Below are 19,243 nucleotides of genomic sequence, written 5' to 3'. Positions count from 1 at the left end.
GAGAGGAGGGAGAGGAGAGAGGAGGAGAGAGAGGAGGGAGAGAGAGAGAGAGAGGAGGGAGAGAGAGAGGAGAGGAGCGGAGGGGAGAGAGAGAGGAGGGAGAGAGAGAGAGAGAGGAGGGAGAGAGAGAGAGAAGCTGCAGTAGACAGTAAGTTAAAGGGAACTGCCATAGCAGAACAGTTCCAGGTGCATCCAGCAGCCAGTCAATGTGTCCCACTAGATGTCCCAGACGGTTGTCTGTCCCCAGGCCATAAGGTCAAGAATCAATCTGTCTAATGCCCTCTTAGCTACTGTTCATCAAATCACACTGAGTGTCGTTCCAACCTCCATCCTCCCCCCTACAGTACTGCACTAGGGTTCTGTCAGCTCCGTTGATGACACACGTAACAGGAGGTTTTTAGCATTACATTTCTTTGAATGTAAGGAATTCATGAAGGAACTCCAAAATAAATTGAAGGGTCAATATTGCTCAGGTTGCAGCCTGTTTTGAGGTTGCTCTTAGTCAAAGCTAGAACCCACTGCGCACAGTGTTCCACGTCTACTTTTCATTTAGATTTGGTTGAGTTGTCAACTAACGTTAATGCAACATGAAATCAACAAACATCTCACCATGTCATTGGATTTAGGTTAAAAGTCCGGTGTGAAACAAAGATGAAATAGCCTTATGTTTTCCACGTTGATTCATGATTTGTTTTGGGGGGGGGGGGGGGGGGGGGGGGGTTTGAAATGACGTGGAAACAACGTGATTAGCAAAGGCAGGTCAGGCTTGACCACAACAGCCTGCTATAGATGGCCACGTTAATGGTTCCACTTTGGCTAAAGGCACGTGTGACTCCCAATGCTTTACAATAACGACTGTAATTGTTTAGAGACGTGGCTTGTCAATCACTCCAGATGCACTGCATGGCGCATTACAACTAGGAAGTTGTAATGTTCCTGCATACTGTGTAGTGAAGGAGGGCACTGCCATCTAGATTTGAGTCAGGGACAACAGAAGCCATTGTGGCTGGCAGCTGTGTCCATTACTGTGTGTGAGGACGACAACACGTCCTCTCATCCCTGACATGAAAATAGGCGTTTCTCCTTTCCGTCAGTGGAAGGAGCTGTGTTTGCCCACCGCCGATTCAAAAGCGAGGCGTGGGAATGGTGCTTCCGCCTACTTCCCTTCCACTTTGAGTCCCCTGACATTAAGTGTGGGCCCCTATGCCAGGGAGCCCCGGGCCCCTCCAGGAGATAAGGACCAGGCTGTTTTCTCAGGGCAGTAAAGGGGAGATAAAGGCTCTCCATCAGAAGTGTTGTGTTCTAACTGCACGCCAGCCATTAAAGCCCATCGGTACCTGCTGCTGTGGCCAGGTATCAATACTGTACTTTATGTCTCAGTGTCATGATCAGTTGGACACACTGTATGCACACAATAGGTGTCACAACTGTTATTAGCCCTCGTTGGCTTTTAAAAATAAGTGTTATTTCCAAGGAAAAGATTTCATATTTTTTTTTAAAGATAGTTTGGGCTGGTGTTGTTTTTGACAACCGTATGTGATTGCTGTGTGACTGCTGTGGAAAGGTTCCGTCGATAATCCTAGAAATGGAATCTCGATTCAAAAACCCAAGTGAGAGATTGTGAGAAAGCAAAAGGGTAATGCCACGAAATGAGTCCTTTTGATATTTTAATTCGACATTTTGCATCAATATTGGATTTTAGAAGCGTGTTATATTCAAATGAAGTGCCCTTTAAAGCGGCAATCAGCAGTTGAAACAATAACAAAGTGTCCTCCCAGGCCCTGTTTCAGTAAAAAGATGAGGGATTTGGGGCTGGAGAAATGTAACCACTTCCAAGTTCATAGACAGAGCTATGGATCCAAGGACTGACCATCCATGATATTAAAGATGATAGATTTAACCATGTTTTCAGGCTATTTAGTGTTGGTTTACATTAACATTGTTTACAAACACTGAAGTAAAACAAGCTTGTATTTTGGGTTGTGACAGGGTATGACAGTTGAACTAAAGTTCATGAGTCATTTACAAGTGATATTCTTCAAGAATCAATGGGTACATCTCATTCATTTTATTAGTCCAAAAATGTATGTAGCAACTTCAGATTTTATAAATATGGGCTTGCTAAAATGCCAAAATTCAGCATTTTTGGCATGTCCCTCCGTGCACTTTCCGACTTCTCTGAGGATTTTAACCCACTTAAGCCCAACATTTCTCATCATCATTGTAAAGCCCTTAGTTATTTTGTTGCTTTGGAAAAAGTCATTTCTAAAGATTATTATTTCATGTGATCAGTGATTCATTTTAAGGTAAAAAAAACAAACAAACAACGTGTCCCTCATTTTAAGGTCAACTGTCAATGTGAACTGAACTCACATTTTTATAAAAGGTAAAAATGTTCCTTAGAAGCTTTTTGTAAAAAGAAACATTGAACATCTAATAGTCAAATCATAGTATAAAATCAGGTGAGCTGGTCCTACCCTTTTTGGACATTTTCTGATGTTTTGTGGTGGAAAACTGAGTGTGTTGAGCATTTCAAGTCAACCCTGTTACCCGTAGATAGACAGGCTAGAAATGTTTTAACAATTACACTTTTTTTTGTGAAGCCTGCATTCAATTGCCCCTCCCTGTTGCACACAACAAGCTTCCATTCCCCCTGTCACAAGGGGATTCAAGGCTGTTTTACTCGTCAACCCTGTTACTTTATTTGGCACTTAATAGGCACTTACTATAGTAATAGTCGTTTTTATTGAACCTCTTGAGATAGGAGAACGTGCTAAAATTACAAGAATCTTTTTAACCAATTTATTTTGGACTCATTTTGTGGAACGACCCAAAAGGCCACAGAAGAAGCACAAGCCCTGGAGGAAAACAACAGCAGTCAAGGTCATTTGAAGAGGTGTGTTTGAACTTCACATATGTTCTCTGGAGTGGTGATAAGGGGGGGAAAAATGGACAGTTAATGCACAGTGACACAAACATACACACAAAATCCATACGGTTCATTTCCAATGGGCTCAGTGCGGACATGTCAACGTGCTAACTGGAGCACGTGGAGGGAAAATATCACCCTTCTCATGGGGAAAGACAGACAGGGGAGAGAGACAGACACACACAGAGGGAGAGTGATCCATAAAGAGAAAGGGAAAGACAGACAGGGAAGAGTGATCCATAAAGAGAGAGGGAAGAGAGAGCGTAGAGAGAAAGAGTGGCGGAGGAAAAGAGAGCGATATACTAATATATATATATATATATATATATATATATATATATATATATATATATATATATATATATATATATATATAGAGAGAGAGAGAGAGAGAGAGACAGAGACCGAGAGAGAGCCGTCTCATCTGACACCAACACATGCTCATGAATGCAGCCTGTCGTCATCACAAAGTGACGTTAAACTTTCCTCGTGGTCTGGACAACTGGGCCACTCAATAGCATGGTGACGGTACAGTACAGACCACCGTTGTTAAAACGGGCTCATTACTCTCTACATGGTGAGATAGTAAGACCGCTATCTCACATAAAGACAAACAGTAGACGACATCATCCTATCAGGGTCCCCTTTTCAAACCACCATAGGTGGCGCCGGTGTCAATCTAAAATGTACTCCTCTCAACATTGGTTGAATAGTTGATTTCAAACCATGCCACTTCATCCCTCCTTGAATCACTTAGCTGTTACTTTCTCAACAGTTTTTGAAAAGTTTGAAATCACTTCGCTCAGTATTTGACGTTTGTGTTTATGGACCACATTACACCAGGCGTCACTTCAATTTCACTCTATTCCCTTCTCAAATGTTAAGTGTCAGCATCACTTTCTATTTCTGCCGTTGAAGAGGCCTCCCCAGTGGAAATCACATTATACTGATTGTGTCAGCAGAATACAATTCTGGATTCATCCAAGGAATTGGACGCCAGGCCCGAGGAGAAGCCTCTTGTATCTATTTGTTTTGAAATGATGTCTCCACTATAACACCAACATCACTACAGCTATTAAAAAGAAAGGGGGACCAAGGCACTCTTCATATAATTCATAAAAAATGCCTTTATTTGTATGGCGTGTTCAAAGTAAACAAAGATGAAAAACTCTAGGCGCGTTTCACCCGCTTGGCCTTCTGTCTACCAAAACCTACCATTGTGTACCTTAGTAACTTCTGTCTACCAAAACCTACCATTGTGTACCTTAGTAACTTCTGTCTACCAAAACCTACCATTGTGTACCTTAGTAACTTCTGTCTACCAAAACCTACCATTGTGTACCTTAGTAACTTCTGTCTACCAAAACCTACCATTGTGTACCTTAGTAACTTCTGTCTACCAAAACCTACCATTGTGTACCTTAGTAACTTCTGTCTACCAAAACCTACCATTGTGTACCTTAGTAACTTCTGTCTACCAAAACCTACCATTGTGTACCTTAGTAACTTCTGTCTACCAAAACCTACCATTGTGTACCTTAGTAACTTCTGTCTACAAAAACCTACCATTGTGTACCTTAGTAACTTCATTGAACTGTACCTTATTTTAACTCCAGGCCGACATACTGTATATTCTCCTCATCGGTATACACTTCGTCACTCATGAAGGTCTTATAAACATTGTAATGGTGTATGAATGGTAGGTGTAATAAATGATATGCATCCTTTTGCATCTGCCTCAGTTTTAGGATGTTTTCAATGTGCAGCACAGGGGGTTGCTGGCCCTTCAACTGGGGAGAATGAGTTTGTGGTAATGGCTGGAGCGGAATCAGTGGAATGGGATCACGTTCCCAAGTGTCTGACGCCATTCCATTCGCTCCGCTCCGGCCATTACTATGAGCCGCTGGTGTGCAGCAATACCTATTTCCCATAATAAACATGGCAATAGCGGTGTATTGACGGTGTGACTCGGGCCACTTCTGACTCTCACCTGAGTAGTGCTGTACCAGCTGCTGTAGGGTCTCAAACTGAGCCCTGGTGGTGATGTAGTAACCGCCGCTGTCCAGCTTACGGATCTTATAATGCTTGACATGGTCCCCCTTCACGTCGTCCCAGTCTCGTATGGACAGGGAGAAGGCACCTACCGAACACAGTTGTGGAGGGGAGTGAGTCACTGGGAAACGGTCACTTACCTCATGCATTAATAATAGCTGTGGCCATAGCGAACGGTTGATAGTATTACCAGATGCCGAAGTAGCCCACCGGGAAAATATTCTGACGTCATTTCAACCAGTTTTACCCGCTGGACAGTTTTTCTAGAACAGTAGGCCGCTCCTCAAGTTGGGTACATCATGCATTCTATTACAGTGCCGTCCCGACAGTCTCTTGAGGTTACCTTTAGTGGTTTCACTCTCCCTGATGAGATACGTGCCACGGGGATTGCCAGTGAACAGAAGTTGCCTCTCTGCATCCTTCCGGCCCAGTTTCCCAAAGTACCAGCTACAGAGAGAGGGTTTAACACAGGGACAGGTCAATAATGAGTGAGGGAAGCCATTGTATAAGCCATCTATCTGGATCGATTCGAGGGCGGAAAAGCTGTCTTTGATGTTGAAAATGATGATCTGACATACAGAGAGAGCTGAGAGACACAGGTCACAAGGCCAGTTGAAATTCTCACTATAAACCCTGTCAATAAAATCACCCTTCGGGCCGTGGTTTCTCAGACTAGAGGCTGAACAATGGCTAGCTGCATGTTGAGAGTGAACGGGGGATTTAATACCCTGCATGAAATGCCCCCCCCCCCCCTTGTCTTACAGTAATAAGCCAGTGGTGGTAAATTGAGCCACACCCAACGCAAACCCTGGCTGTGCTTAAATCCAGCATACTGTAGTGAGCTTAATGAGAGTTTGCCTTGTGGTGCACCATTAGAATAATTACATCATTATTCCTCAGAGAGCCGAGGACGAGGAGGGAGGTGTGTGTGTGTGTGTGTGGGGGGGGGGGGGGGGGGGGCTGTAGCACCGTCAGACATGGTTTATTCACACATAACACAGACAAAGCTCTTATACATTCTCTATGACATTTCAAATAATCGGAACACACACAGCATTTAACGCAATTCTCCTGTCTTTTATAGTGTCTAGTAATGAGCTGGGGAATAGTCGCTTTAATGAGCTGGGGAAAGTGCCAGCTCTGCAGAGACATACACATCCCAGTATGATTACATTTCTGCTCAGAGCCTTGTGTTGACTGTTAACTCCAGATGCTGAGAGAAAGAGAGGATGTCTATGCTTGTCTTAACTTCTGACATCTTCGTCTCTCCCTGTTGTCTCAGACAGTGAAGAGAATGAAGAGAGGAGAGAGAACCCGCGCTTGACTTGGGCGGGAGCCCCCCGGAGCCGAGTACCGGCACCTCAAATGTTCTACTGCTTGAGCTCCTGTTCCTCTTATAGAATATTAGAATATTAGCTCAAAAGTATCGTGGAGCTCCTGCACCTAAATATAAACAGTACCGACACCCAAAATGAGTACCGGCAACTATTTTAGTCCAAGTCAAGCGCTGGAGAAAAGACAGAGACAGAGTGTGTGTGTGTGTGTGTGTTCAATCATTCAATTTTTCATTTCATTCTATTTTTTGTTTGTTTGTTCATGCCATGTAGTCAGCTCTGTCAGAGCGTGTCCCAATGAAACTCAGTATGACAGACTGCTACTCACTCCTCAGCCTGGATGGAGTCCACTGGAGCCACGTAATTACTGGGAATGTAGCCATTTCCACCGGTGGTGAGGGAACGAGCATCCCACCAGTCCCCTTCACTGAGGGAGAGAGAGAGGGGGAGGGAGAGAAGGGGGAGAGGGAGAGAGAGAGGGAGGGAGAGCGGGAGGGAGAGAGAGAGAAGGGGGAGAGGGAGAGAGAGAGAGAGGGGGAGGGAGAGAGAAGGGGGGGGGGGGTCAGATGGTTTCATGTACAGAGTGTATTATTAGAGCAGCGAGAACACAAACCACTATGTTAAATAATGCAGTTGACAATGTGAATACATTGAAAGCAGTAAATGGCTTCATATGTTTGTATGCCTTCATATGTTCATATGGAATCGTGGAGGGAGGTAGTATTTGGCAGCAGTGGCTGATTACAAGCAGAGGAGGGAGGAAGACTGATGTAGAGAGGAGAGAGAACCAGTGCCTGAGAGAGCTTGCATGCCTACACGGCCATTACTGCCTCTCTCATGTCCTCCCTCTTTCCCTTTAACTGCCTCCTCTCCTACTCTCCCTCCATCGCCTTTCCTATACCCTCCTCCCTCCACCGCTCTCACTTGTCTGTCCTCCAGACACACTGCCCTCTTTTACATCTCTCTCTCTCCCTCGCACATTTCATCTTTCTTTTTGTGCGAGCTAGTGGCGGTCTTTCATTTGTCCTGAATAAAAACATGATGGGAGTGTGTGTGTGTGTGTGTGTGTGTGGGGGGGGGGGGTTGGGGGGTACAACTTCACAGCAAGAAATGGGGCCGGTTTCCTTTGTTCTGAGAGCAGAATGGAGGTTCCCCCTGGAGGGCTAGTGTGTTCACCCTAACACACTAACGCTAACAGCTGAGAGGAAGGATGGATTGCTGGGAGGAAAGCGGGAGAGAGAGAGAGAGAGAGAGAGAGAGAGAGAGAGAGAGAGAGAGAGAAACGGGGGAGAGAGACGGGAGGGGCCCGTCTGTCTTCTTCAACCCTCTTTAAACCATCTCGACTCCGCCACAAAGACAGAAAACAACAACATGTAAACAAAGAGAGAACCATCTTCCTCCCATCTCCAGAAGTATTGTACTGCTCTGACTAGCCCCCTGTGGTCACTGCTGATGACAGAGTAATGAGTGGATTGTGTCGACAGACTGGAGTCAGGCTGGTATCCACCAGCATAGTATTCATAGTTGGAATATGTACAAAAACAATACCCAATTTACTAACCCTTGAGACTTGAACCATTGAACAACAAATCAGAGCTATTTCCTGCATATTTCTGAGGTCATTTTTCAGTCTGAGAAAAATGTGCTAAATATGCCATTGTTTTATAAACACTTATAAATGTGTCTTTATATCAAAACTGCTATAGGAAACTAGCACAAGCAATCAAACTGGAGCATTATAAAGACTTGTTATTGTTTATGATTGTTCCCTGGAACGTGTTAGATGCCTACACCAAGCTCAGTGTTCCCTTGAGGATACCACCAAATCACAACACAACAGTCCCTTCACCCACTGCTCGGTGCACAGTGTGTCCGAGGGAGTCCCAGGGCTGCTCACCTAAGCCCTGCCTGAACAGGCATCTGCCACGTACTGTCTTTGCGCCAGGCAGCCCTGACTACGAGGGAGAGACAGGGTCTGGGACTGGGTTGGGTGCAACTAGTCTTCTATCCAGGAGGGGGCAGCGTACCCAGTTAGAGGTTCCTGCCAGGAAGGGAGGGAGGGAAGCAGCAGGCGTGGGCAGACTGAGGACGGGCGATGGAGGGTGGTGGATGCAGCTCTTTCTGGCCACTGCCCAGGAGGAGGAGGAGAGATGAGGAGAGGATAGGGAGGGTTACTAATGATGGTGCTCTTCCTGCCTTTGCTCTAGATGGGGAAGGCGGTGGGTGGAAAGGTGAAAGGTGAAAGGTGTGCTGCTGCGGTATGAGGAGGAAGAGCAGCCCTTCCGCATGGGGTGAGAGGACAGGATGCTAAAGCAGTATGAATGGGCGTGGTGAATAGAGAGGAGAGAAGACACTGTGCTGGGCCCGGAGTTTAGGTTGAACACCTACAGGGGTGAACATGGACATGGGGAGAATAGAGGAGATGACCACAAACCTAAAACAGACCCAGTCACACACGCTCCTGAGAGAAATATACATTTTTATTTTGCAGTGCGCAGGCTATCAATTCAGCTGAGTGGAGTCTTTCACATAGAAAAAAAAGAAGCATGTTTGAAATATCAGCTGTCTTCCCATTGGCTGGTCTGAGACAGTTTTGCTGACAGAAGGGTAACTGTACCCGACATGGCCGTAGAGTAGGCCCAGGAAATAGGGTGGCCTCACTTCGTGTCAGACGGTTCAAAGCGAAAGTCCAGACCAGAGCAGACTGAAGAACAACACAGAACCTTTCCACGGCACCCACTGCAAACTAAAGACCCCTGACTGCTCCACCCAGTTTAAATGTAGATGTAACCGCAGCCGTTCGTGGTTGAAAATGCAAATACAACAGCTGTCCCAGACACCATTCAATCACCACTTTCCCCCCGATCAAAATGCCTTACCTTGACAGCCAGACTGCAACAGTGATTGTAATATGCATTCTAATTGACATATATAATATAGACATGTCCCCCCCCCCCCCTCGGTGCAGTGGGTGCGATAAGCATCTGTACTGCTACTGTACTTACGTGCTGTTGATAATCTGAAACTTCTCCCCTTTCCTGAAGCTGAGGTCGTCCTCTGTCCGGGCCTCGTAGTCGTAAAGTGCCACAAAGAGGGTGACTCCTGCCGAGAGATAAACACACAGCGTCAGCACTCAGGACGAGCAGCGAATGAACCCGAGAGTCTGACAGACTCACATTGAACTGACTGGCACTGGGAGGGAGGCTGGGTGCACTGTGCGCTTTTTATATACGAGAGACAGCAGCCATTTCTGGATGCAGTGGATATACTGTGTATGAGCTGTATTGAATTCAAATGTGAAATCAATCGTCCATTTTATGAGCAGAACTAGCTGGAAATTAGCCTTCGTACAGTACTGGGCATCTTTCACCTAGAAGGTAGCACACAAATACTGCAGAAATGGTGAACGGAAAATAACCTCTCAGCAGACAAATAACCTCTCAGCAGACACGTACAGTAAATAACATATGTAATTGCAGAGTTCTGTCAAATAGGAAAAACACATTCCTTTCCAAGATTAGACTGAGACGAGTGTGAAAGCCTCCTAGTCCCTGGGGAAGTGTGTAGGGGCTCCAGACAGACTGGGCTGAGAGAGGGGCTGAGCTCCAGCTACCCAGGCGGCCTGCTGAATCTCTCAGGATAAGCCTCCACAAAGTCTAAAGAGCTTTCTTGATTCATCTCCTTTCCCTCATCTGCAAAGACTTGACGCATCCCGGCGATATGGTGGAAGCCTACACAGCCTTACAAATCTAGTTTCAACACAGTGACAGTGGGCCAAATACAACCACGGACCTACAGAGGTATCGCACACTAACAGTGGTACTGCCTGGCTGCTCCACTGCAGTCTCCCAGTCTCCACAAACACAGACAGACACACACTAGAGGATAGAAGGATGTCAGTGAGTTGTGGCTGTGATTGGGCAGGAACCAGGAAGGAACATCAAGAGGCACGGTGTATGTTGACCTCGCAAGCTGGGCTGGCCTGATCTTTACCCATGCTGCCTGCAGTTGACCCGAGGAGCTAGCTGATTGGCTTGAAAGGACTGATGAGGAAGCTTGAGTGTGCTCTTCTTGTTTCTCAAGGGCCTCGTCATCACATTTACCTCAGGTCACTTCAAAGCCCTAGCCCTTGTGACTGGGGGGTGGGGGGGGGGGGAAGGGACAATGTGTTCTACAGGAAATGATGAGCGTATGTGCTTTGAGAGCAGGGCCCTTAATGATATCAGCAGTGAGAAGAGCACAAGCGGCTGCCTTTCACGCGACACAGTACAGAGACAGAGAGAAAGAGAGAGACAAGAGGGAGAGAGACAGAGTGAGAAAGAGAGAGACAGAGAGAGCACACCGGAGGCTTTTGAGAGCCACACCTCTGACGCATCTACCCGCCACACCAGTCCCGAGATACAGACGGCATCCCTTTTGAAACAATAACTCCACATCTCCACCATTTACAAGAAACCCACAGAGCAAACCACAAAACAACAACCAGGCTTGGTTATGCAGAATCTGAGAATCGTGGTATGTGAAGCCCATTCAATTCAGTTACATAAGGCCAAGGGACAAACGATACTAGCTGTGAACTTCCATTCTGACTATTAATTAAGTGCATACAGATGAAGCTATGAGGCTGATCGGACAAGGCAGTACCATTATTTTGTCATTAAAGTGGTTGAGAGAGAGAGAGAGAGAGAGGGACAGCTTGTACCAAAGTTCCCGAATAGGAAGAAATGTAAAAGCTAAACCCCTTGGTCCACTGCGACCGCCTGTGTGGATTTGGACCGCTTTGGGACAGAAATAATCCACACTTTGAGGGAAGCCGTGTTTAGCTAAGTGGAAACGCTGAGTTCTTCTTGTAACTGTGGCTCAGTAAAACATGAAGGATATCCTGACTGGAAATATTCCCTATGTAAACAATGAAAGCACACACAAAAGGCCTTGCAAGCGCCGGCCGGACGTTCCAACACAGGGGCGAGGCGCCGGGACGGGGCCGTGAGGTGAAGAGAGTCGGGGGAAATCCGTAAAGGGGTAAAGGGGAACATATCAAAACCCCTACCTGTTCCGCCACGGGTGCGGAGTGTCCCTGTGTGGGAGGAGGTGTGGACCCCTCCAAAAACCGTTATCCCCTGGCCAACGGGTGCCTGGAAGTTGTTGAAGTTTGGGATGGCGGTGACCCCGAAGCTGGGGTAGTGCTGGTGCTGTGGCGTGGGGTCGGCTCCATAGCGGTAGCCCGCGGCACTCTGGGAGATGCTGGTGTCTCGGTCGTCCGTGAGTTTGGTTGCTTCTTTATCCTTGCATTGCACACAGCCCATCATCTATATTCTATAAAGTCAATGAGAAACACAGGCAGAGAAGAGGGATTATCAACTCGACAGGAAATCAATACATGCAATAGAGGTGAACTTTGACATTGTTCTTGGTTTGCTCTCCCATCTCCTCAGATCACATTTCCTTGGGATGCTTTCTCTCAAGGACCACTGGGAAGTTTATAGCCTGATACGCACGCAAGCACACACACAGAGCAGAATACTGGGAGGTTTATAGCCTGACACACACATACAGACGACACACACAGCAGAGCTCCGGATGACTGACACACACACACACACACACACACACACACACACAGTGTCTCTTTCATGGCCAGGAGAAAAACCACACTGTGATACACACTGGACTTGGGGAAGGAGAGCTAGTCGGGGAGCAGGGGACCCATGGAGGAAGGGTCTCAGGGGTATTAGCTCATCGATTATTTCTATGATCACATCACTGCCAGTGTCGACCGTCCGTATGGTCAAATGGACTCCAGAGGTGGGGATGGAGAGAGGAGAGCAACTGCAGTGTGGATGTTACTTCTGTCAGTTAAAGAGACGGGACATATTTCCAGACATCTCCGTGTTCCTACCACCCATTGTTCAGCCAAGAGTAGCATACTTCTATGGTATTATCTAGGTCATTAAATACCAGTATATAAACACACCTTCATACAAACAAACAAATATATACCTTCAGTAGACTATTTATGCGTTAGCTGAGATGGTATTTGCACTGTCAAAACGAAAGCGTAAAGTTAATGAACAGCCGAGAGCCAAGCTCTACTACCGTGGTGCTGGGGAAGATTACCACTGGGCAGTTTTATTCACCCTTGCGAGAATGAATGTCATCTCATTACCAGTGTGCAAAACAAACACGAACATAACACTTTGTCTGTGTAGTAGATCAGTGGAGACAAATAGACTGTAAATTGCAGTGTTCCTATGGAGACAGACTGCTGATCTAGCCTTCAGCTAAAGCCACCGACTGCCCTCAAACATGTCATTTGAAAATATTCAGGATTTAAATCAGAGCCCTGTTTCTCTTTCTGTCTCTTTATCCCTCCCTCCTTCTCTCTCTCTCTCTCTCCCCCTCATTCCAAGCCTCCTGGCCCAGAGTCTCCTGGCTCTTCTATCTCTTCTGAGAGGAGCAGGACGTGCAGTCTGCAGTCATTGAAGACACATGCAAGGAGAAGAGACTCTGGCTCAGTTTGCTTCCCTTTGGTCAAAGGGAAAAATAAGGCCCAAACTATAGGAAGCCCTCCTCCTCTCCATCAATCAGCAGGACAATGGTCACCCATAGAGCATGGCCGTGGCCCAGACCCTTCTTTCGTCATCGTCACTGACTGACTACCGCCCGCTTGTCCAAAGGAGAGAGAGAGAGAGAGAGAAAGAGAGGACAGTGAGAGAGACAGACAGACAGAGACAAGAGAAATAAACAACGTCAGGGTTCCCAATCTATTAAAGTATAAACTACATATTGGATTATATTTGTAGATTAAGGCTGAATCCACACAGATTCAGAGATCAGATGAAAAGGTATCTCGGTGACATCATCCAATCTCATAAACTACATAACATATCAGAGCATCGTATTTGCTCGGTGACCGTGACCTGACAAACCAACCTGGCTCCGCAAAATGGACGTGCGAATGCAGTAAATGCCACAATGACTCAGCGGTCCAACTCTGTAATCCAAGTCGACAAGCCCTGAGTGGGAAGAGGAATCAGATAACTGCTATGGTCAGTGGTGGATTCCACAGCAGTTCTAATCGCCTAGCTACACCTAACAACTTGTAGCATCACTGAAAAGGCTCAAAGTTGCTCGATAATCTACCTCACAACATAGCCGCCCAGCAGCAGAGAGAGAGATTGGATTGGCTGTTGGACATTGACATTTTCATTGATCTCTGTTAGCCGGTCAGAAGGCTTGGCTTGTGTTGTGGTAAATGTCAGAGTAATCTGTGGAAGCGGTATGTTGTTGACTAGATACAGTCAAAGCTGCCTCTGATAGCGGCACAGTATTATAGGTGATTCCAAAGGAGCCCGTTAGAATAGGTTGCTGCTGTGTAAATGATGGGAGATGCAGTGTGTAGTCAGCTTCAACCATATCCCAGAGTACTGCAGGACCACTCCCAGTATTGTTATTCTATCCTGCAGTAGGCAGCTATAAGACAGTCCTCATAGCAGGAGACCGTCAGCCATGAACTAACAGAGCCTCAGCCCAGTGCTACAAACACTGTCCACCATGGACCCCTCGACACTGCTCACCATGGACCCCTCGACACTGCTCACCATGGACCCCTCGGCACTGCCCACCATGGACCCCTCGACACTGCTCACCATGGACCCCTCGACACTGTCCACTATGGACCCCTCGACACTGTCCACCATGGACCCCTCGACACTGCTCACCATGGAACCCTCAAAACTGTCCACCATGGACCCCTCAAAACTGTCCACTATGGACCCCTCGACACTGTCCACCATGGACCCCTCAAAACTGCCCACCATGGACCCCTCGACACTGTCCACCATGGACCCCTCAAAACTGTTCACCATGGACCCCTCGACACTGTCCAAAATGGACCCCTCGACACTGTCCACCATGGACCCCTCAAAACTGTTCACCATGGACCCCTCGACACTGCTCACTATGGACCCCTCGACACTGTTCACCATGGACCCCTCGACACTGTCCACCATGGACCCCTCGACACTGTCCACCATGGACCCCTCAAAACTGTCCACCATGGACCCCTCAAAACTGTCCACTATGGACCCCTCGACACTGTCCACCATGGACCCCTCAAAACTGTCCACCATGGACCCCTCGACACTGTCCACCATGGACCCCTCAAAACTGTCCACCATGGACCCCTCAAAACTGTCCACTATGGACCCCTCGACACTGTCCACCATGGACCCCTCAAAACTGTCCACCATGGACCCCTCGACACTGTCCACCATGGACCCCTCAAAACTGTCCACTATGGACCCCTCGACACTGTCCACCATGGACCCCTCAAAACTGTCCACTATGGACCCCTCAACACTGTCCACCATGGACCCCTCAAAACTGTCCACCATGGACCCCTCGACACTGTCCACCATGGACCCCTCGACACTGTCCACCATGGACCCCTCGACACTGTCCACCATGGACCCCTCGACACTGTCCACCATGGACCCCTCGACACTGTCCACCATGGACCCCTCGACACTGTCCACCATGGACCCCTCGACACTGTCCACCATGGACCCCTCGACACTGTCCACCATGGACCCCTCGACACTGTCCACCATGGACCCCTCAAAACTGTTCACCATGGACCCCTCGACACTGCTCACTATGGACCCCTCAACACTGTTCACCATGGACCCCTCGACACTGTCCACCATGAACCCCTCGACACTGTCCACCATGGACCCCTCAAAACTGTCCACCATGGACCCCTCAAAACTGTCCACCATGGACCCCTCGACACTGTCCACCATGGACCCCTCGACACTGTCCACCATGGACCCCTCGACACTGTCCACCATGGACCCCTCAAAACTGTTCACCATGGACCCCTCGACACTGCTCACTATGGACCCCTCAACACTGTTCACCATGGACCCCTCGACACTGTCCACCATGAACCCCTCGACACTGTCCACCATGGACCCCTCAAAACTGTCCACCATGGACCCCTCAAAACTGTCCACCATGGACCCCTCGACACTGTCCACCATGGACCCCTCGACACTGTCCACTATGGACCCCTCGACACTGTCCACCATGGACCCCTCGACACTGTCCACCATGGACCCCTCGACACTGTCCACCATGGACCCCTCGACACTGTCCACCATGGACCCCTCGACACTGTCCACCATGGACCCCTCGACACTGCTCACCATGGACCCCTCGACACTGCTCACTATGGACCCCTCAACACTGTCCACCATGGACCCCTCGACACTGTCCACCATGGACCCCTCGACACTGCTCACCATGGACCCCTCGACACTGTCCACCATGGACCCCTCAACACTGTCCACCATGGACCCCTCGACACTGCTCACCATGGACCCCTCAACACTGCTCACCATGGACCCCTCGACACTGCTTACTATGGACCCCTCGACACTGCTCACTATGGACCCCTCGACACTGCTCACTATGGACCCCTCGACACTGTTCACTATGGACCCCTCAACACTGCTCACTATGGACCCCTCGACACTTCTCACTATGGACCCCTCGACACTGCTCACCATGGACCCCTCAACACTGTTCACCATGGACCCCTCAACACTGCTCACTATGGACCCCTCAACACTGTTCACCATGGACCCCTCGACACTGCTCACTATGGACCCCTCGACACTGTCCACCATGGACCCCTCGACACTGCTCACTATGGACCCCTCGACACTGTCCACTATGGACCCCTCAACACTGCTCACCATGGACCCCTCGAACACTGTTCACCATGGACCCCTCGACACTGTCCACTATGGATCCCTCAACACTGCTCACCATGGACCCCTCAACACTGCTCACCATGGACCCCTCAACACTGTTCACCATGGACCCCTCAACACTGTCCACCATGGACCCCTTGACACTGTCCACCATGGACCCCTCGACACTGCTCACTATGGACCCCTCGACACTGTCCACCATGGACCCCTCGACACTGCTTACCATGGACCCCTCAACACTGCTCACCATGGACCCCTCGACACTGCTCACTATGGACCCCTCGACACTGTCCACCATGGACCCCTCGACACTGCTCACTATGGACCCCTCGACACTGCTCACTATGGACCCCTCGACACTGTTCACCATGGACCCCTCAACACAGGCTAGGGACTGAGCTCAGCCTCACTGCACCCTTTGTTTGAACCCAACCTCTTTCATCTCTTTCTTCGCCCCCTTCCATCTTTCATCTCTTTCTTCGCCCCCTTCCACCTTTCTTTCTCCCTCTCCTTCTCTCCACTGATGAATTGTTTCCTCCTGTTCAGAAAACAGAAAACACCTGCTAGCCGTAGGCACTTGTATTGCTGTTTACTCCTCCCCTTCCTCTGCTGCAGAATAACAGCCTGAAAGCGACTGAAAGCCATCAGCACAGTGTTTAATATAGAAACCCTCACTCTTCTTCTCCTCCTCAGATTGGTTCAGCCAATCAGATCAGTGGTCCTTCAGGCAAAATCAATTATAAAGCAGAACATAACCAGAAGCAGAGTAGCAGTTGGGTCTATAATTAGTTAAAATAAAGGCCATTCATTTTGGGTCTATATGGACCAAATTCATTAAGAGCTTTAATTGAAAGCCAAAGATCTAAAGATTTGAAGAATCTAAGGCTCCTGTTCATTAAATAAAAAGCAAAAGGGACAAAAATTGATTAAATCAAGAAGGTGACATGTTCGAGCATGTCTCCGGCAATCAGTCTCTAAAGAGAAGAAAGGGATAGAAAAAAGATCCATCCACAGTGAACACACGCTCGCTCAGAGAAAAGATCCATCCACAGTGAACACACGCTCGCTCAGAAAAAAGATCCATCCACAGTGAACACACACTCGCTCAGAGAAAAGATCCATCCACAGTGAACACACGTTCGTTCAGATCCATGTAAATTATTCATGGGACAGTTGTGCAAAATCAAGGTAGGCATGCCTCAGAGTCGGTGTTGGGCCAGCTGCAAGAGAACTGAGGGGGGAACGCCCTGGATGGAGTCATGTATATTTCATAGGGGGTGATGAATCATTAGCAGGGGGGGGGGCTACACTGTCGATTTATGCACTGGGGTGGTCTGGACCCTCATGGGACCCCCTCTATCTGGACAGAACACAGTAGGCCTTTACAGGATGCCATCATCTCGGAGCAGAGAGCAGGGAGGAGATGAGGGAGCAGGAAATAATATGGCCACCTGTTCAGTACAGTACACATCCATCTGTGGGTCTGTGGATGTTTTTGTGAGCTCATCTCATATGGCCTAGTCCTTACTGTGTGGCCAAGCCAGCTCACTGATGTGGCCTAACCTATTTTACTTTCACCACTTCAGAGCCAGACAAAGGATCAAGACATTTGGTGTTGTTCTCTCACTTTAGTTCCGCGCGTGTGGAACATTAGCCTGCCTCCGTGTTATACCCTTCATCAGGTGAAACCGAGTGAATGTTAAAATAGACTTCCAGACGGAGAGAGCGGGAGGTCTACAGAAATAATGAGATAGAAGATTATCAAGGGGGGCGAGAGGAGAGACAGAGAGAGAGCGAGAGAGAGCAAGAGCGGGGGAAGGAGAGAGAGAGAGAGAGAGAGAGAGAGAGAGAGAGAGAGAGAGAGAGGTTAACTGGAAGTGTGAGACAAGGAGAGAGTAAAAGGGGGAGAGGGCGGAGGAGCAGAAGGAGGAGTGCCTTGGGGCGGAGCACAGCCCCCAAACACTTGACAAAAGGAGCAGAATAATGATCAGTGCTGGGCGTCACATGCTGTGCCCCAGTCCGCCGGGGGACGGCCTTGCCTCTGTGCTCTCAGCGTGCTGCCAACCAGCCAGCCAGCCTCTGTCACGCACACAGGCAGCAGCATCACGAGCGGACCTGCACCATTCAAGGTTAACGCTCAGAGGCTTATGCCTCATTCAATCCCCAACCTACATACAGCCACTTAACATGAACAGGAACACAAACATAGCACCCGACGCACGCAATCAAGGGGTGAGCAGTGTGTGCATGTGTAAGCGCTAGTGGCTCAATTATCACAACAGCTGCAAGGCGAAAATTGGGATTAAGCCGAATCACGGCATCAACATTCTGACACCGACCCTCGTAATAATTTTTTGATCCCTCCAAATCTCTATACTGTATGTTTAGGACTCTAAATCGGACTGTGTGGTGCATCAGGTCCCCTCCTCTTTCTCCTCTTTCTCTTCCTCCCTCTATCACAAGGCCTGGTGTTATGTGATTCATCATCAGCTGGCGGAGAGAGAGAGAGAGAGAGTCCTATGGTGTGCTGCTTCTGGGTCTGACTGACTGCTCTGGCTGCGTCTCTGTGAGGAGAGAGAGTCCTGTGGTGTGCTGCTTCCGGGTCTGACTGCTCTCGCTGTGTCTCTGTGAGGAGAGAGAGCTCGTGTTCAGGACGGGTTACAGAGGTCACCTGGCACGGCTCTGAGGAAACAATTAGGCACAATACCACCGCTGGAGGAGCAGGCCTGAGGCGGGATCCAAACCTCCTAGAAACCCCCCAGGAGTCGCCTAGCCCAAAGAGAGGGCTGGCGCTGGCCGGGCTTGCTTGTCGGGCTTGCTGGCCGGGCTCGCTGATTTTATACGGAGAAGCCTTCACCAAAAGAGAGGGAGGGACATAGATCATTTAAAAAAAAATCTTACTCTCCATGGCTTACTCTGAATGAATGGAAAACAACACGGAAGCTCCAATTTAGGTTAGGAATCCTATGAGATATGAAACTGATTTGGCCTTATAAGAAGCCGTATTGTGGTCTTACCTTGACTAACAACACACTGACTAACCGATCCACTGATCAGAGTCTCTTTGAGGACAATACTCAATCCAGAATGTAGTTCTCCTTTTAAAGCCACTAAAAACGACTCTGGCACAACAGTAGCCTCTGCCCTGA

General features: G+C 48.4%; 1 protein-coding gene across 3 annotated transcripts in view; it reads right to left on the bottom strand.

Moving 5' to 3' along the window:
- LOC109866316 (tyrosine-protein kinase Fyn) overlaps positions 1-19,243 on the bottom strand; it is a 72,286-nt gene that overhangs the window by 7,443 nt on the left and 45,600 nt on the right. For all 3 annotated transcript variants that reach the window (XM_031800379.1, XM_031800378.1, XM_031800380.1), the window contains exons 3-7: positions 11,366-11,631; positions 9,321-9,417; positions 6,644-6,742; positions 5,325-5,428; positions 4,920-5,069 (exon numbers count right to left, since the gene is read on the bottom strand). In XM_031800379.1, coding sequence (XP_031656239.1) covers positions 4,920-5,069; positions 5,325-5,428; positions 6,644-6,742; positions 9,321-9,417; positions 11,366-11,624 — 709 coding nt within the window. In that variant the 5' untranslated portion in view covers positions 11,625-11,631. The remainder of the gene's footprint in view (positions 1-4,919; positions 5,070-5,324; positions 5,429-6,643; positions 6,743-9,320; positions 9,418-11,365; positions 11,632-19,243) is intronic.

Source organism: Oncorhynchus kisutch, linkage group LG21 (genome assembly GCF_002021735.2).
Source record: "Oncorhynchus kisutch isolate 150728-3 linkage group LG21, Okis_V2, whole genome shotgun sequence".
Taxonomy (NCBI): domain Eukaryota; kingdom Metazoa; phylum Chordata; class Actinopteri; order Salmoniformes; family Salmonidae; genus Oncorhynchus; species Oncorhynchus kisutch.
Note: the sequence above shows the minus strand (reverse complement) of the source record. Positions and strands in the feature narration are given on the sequence as shown.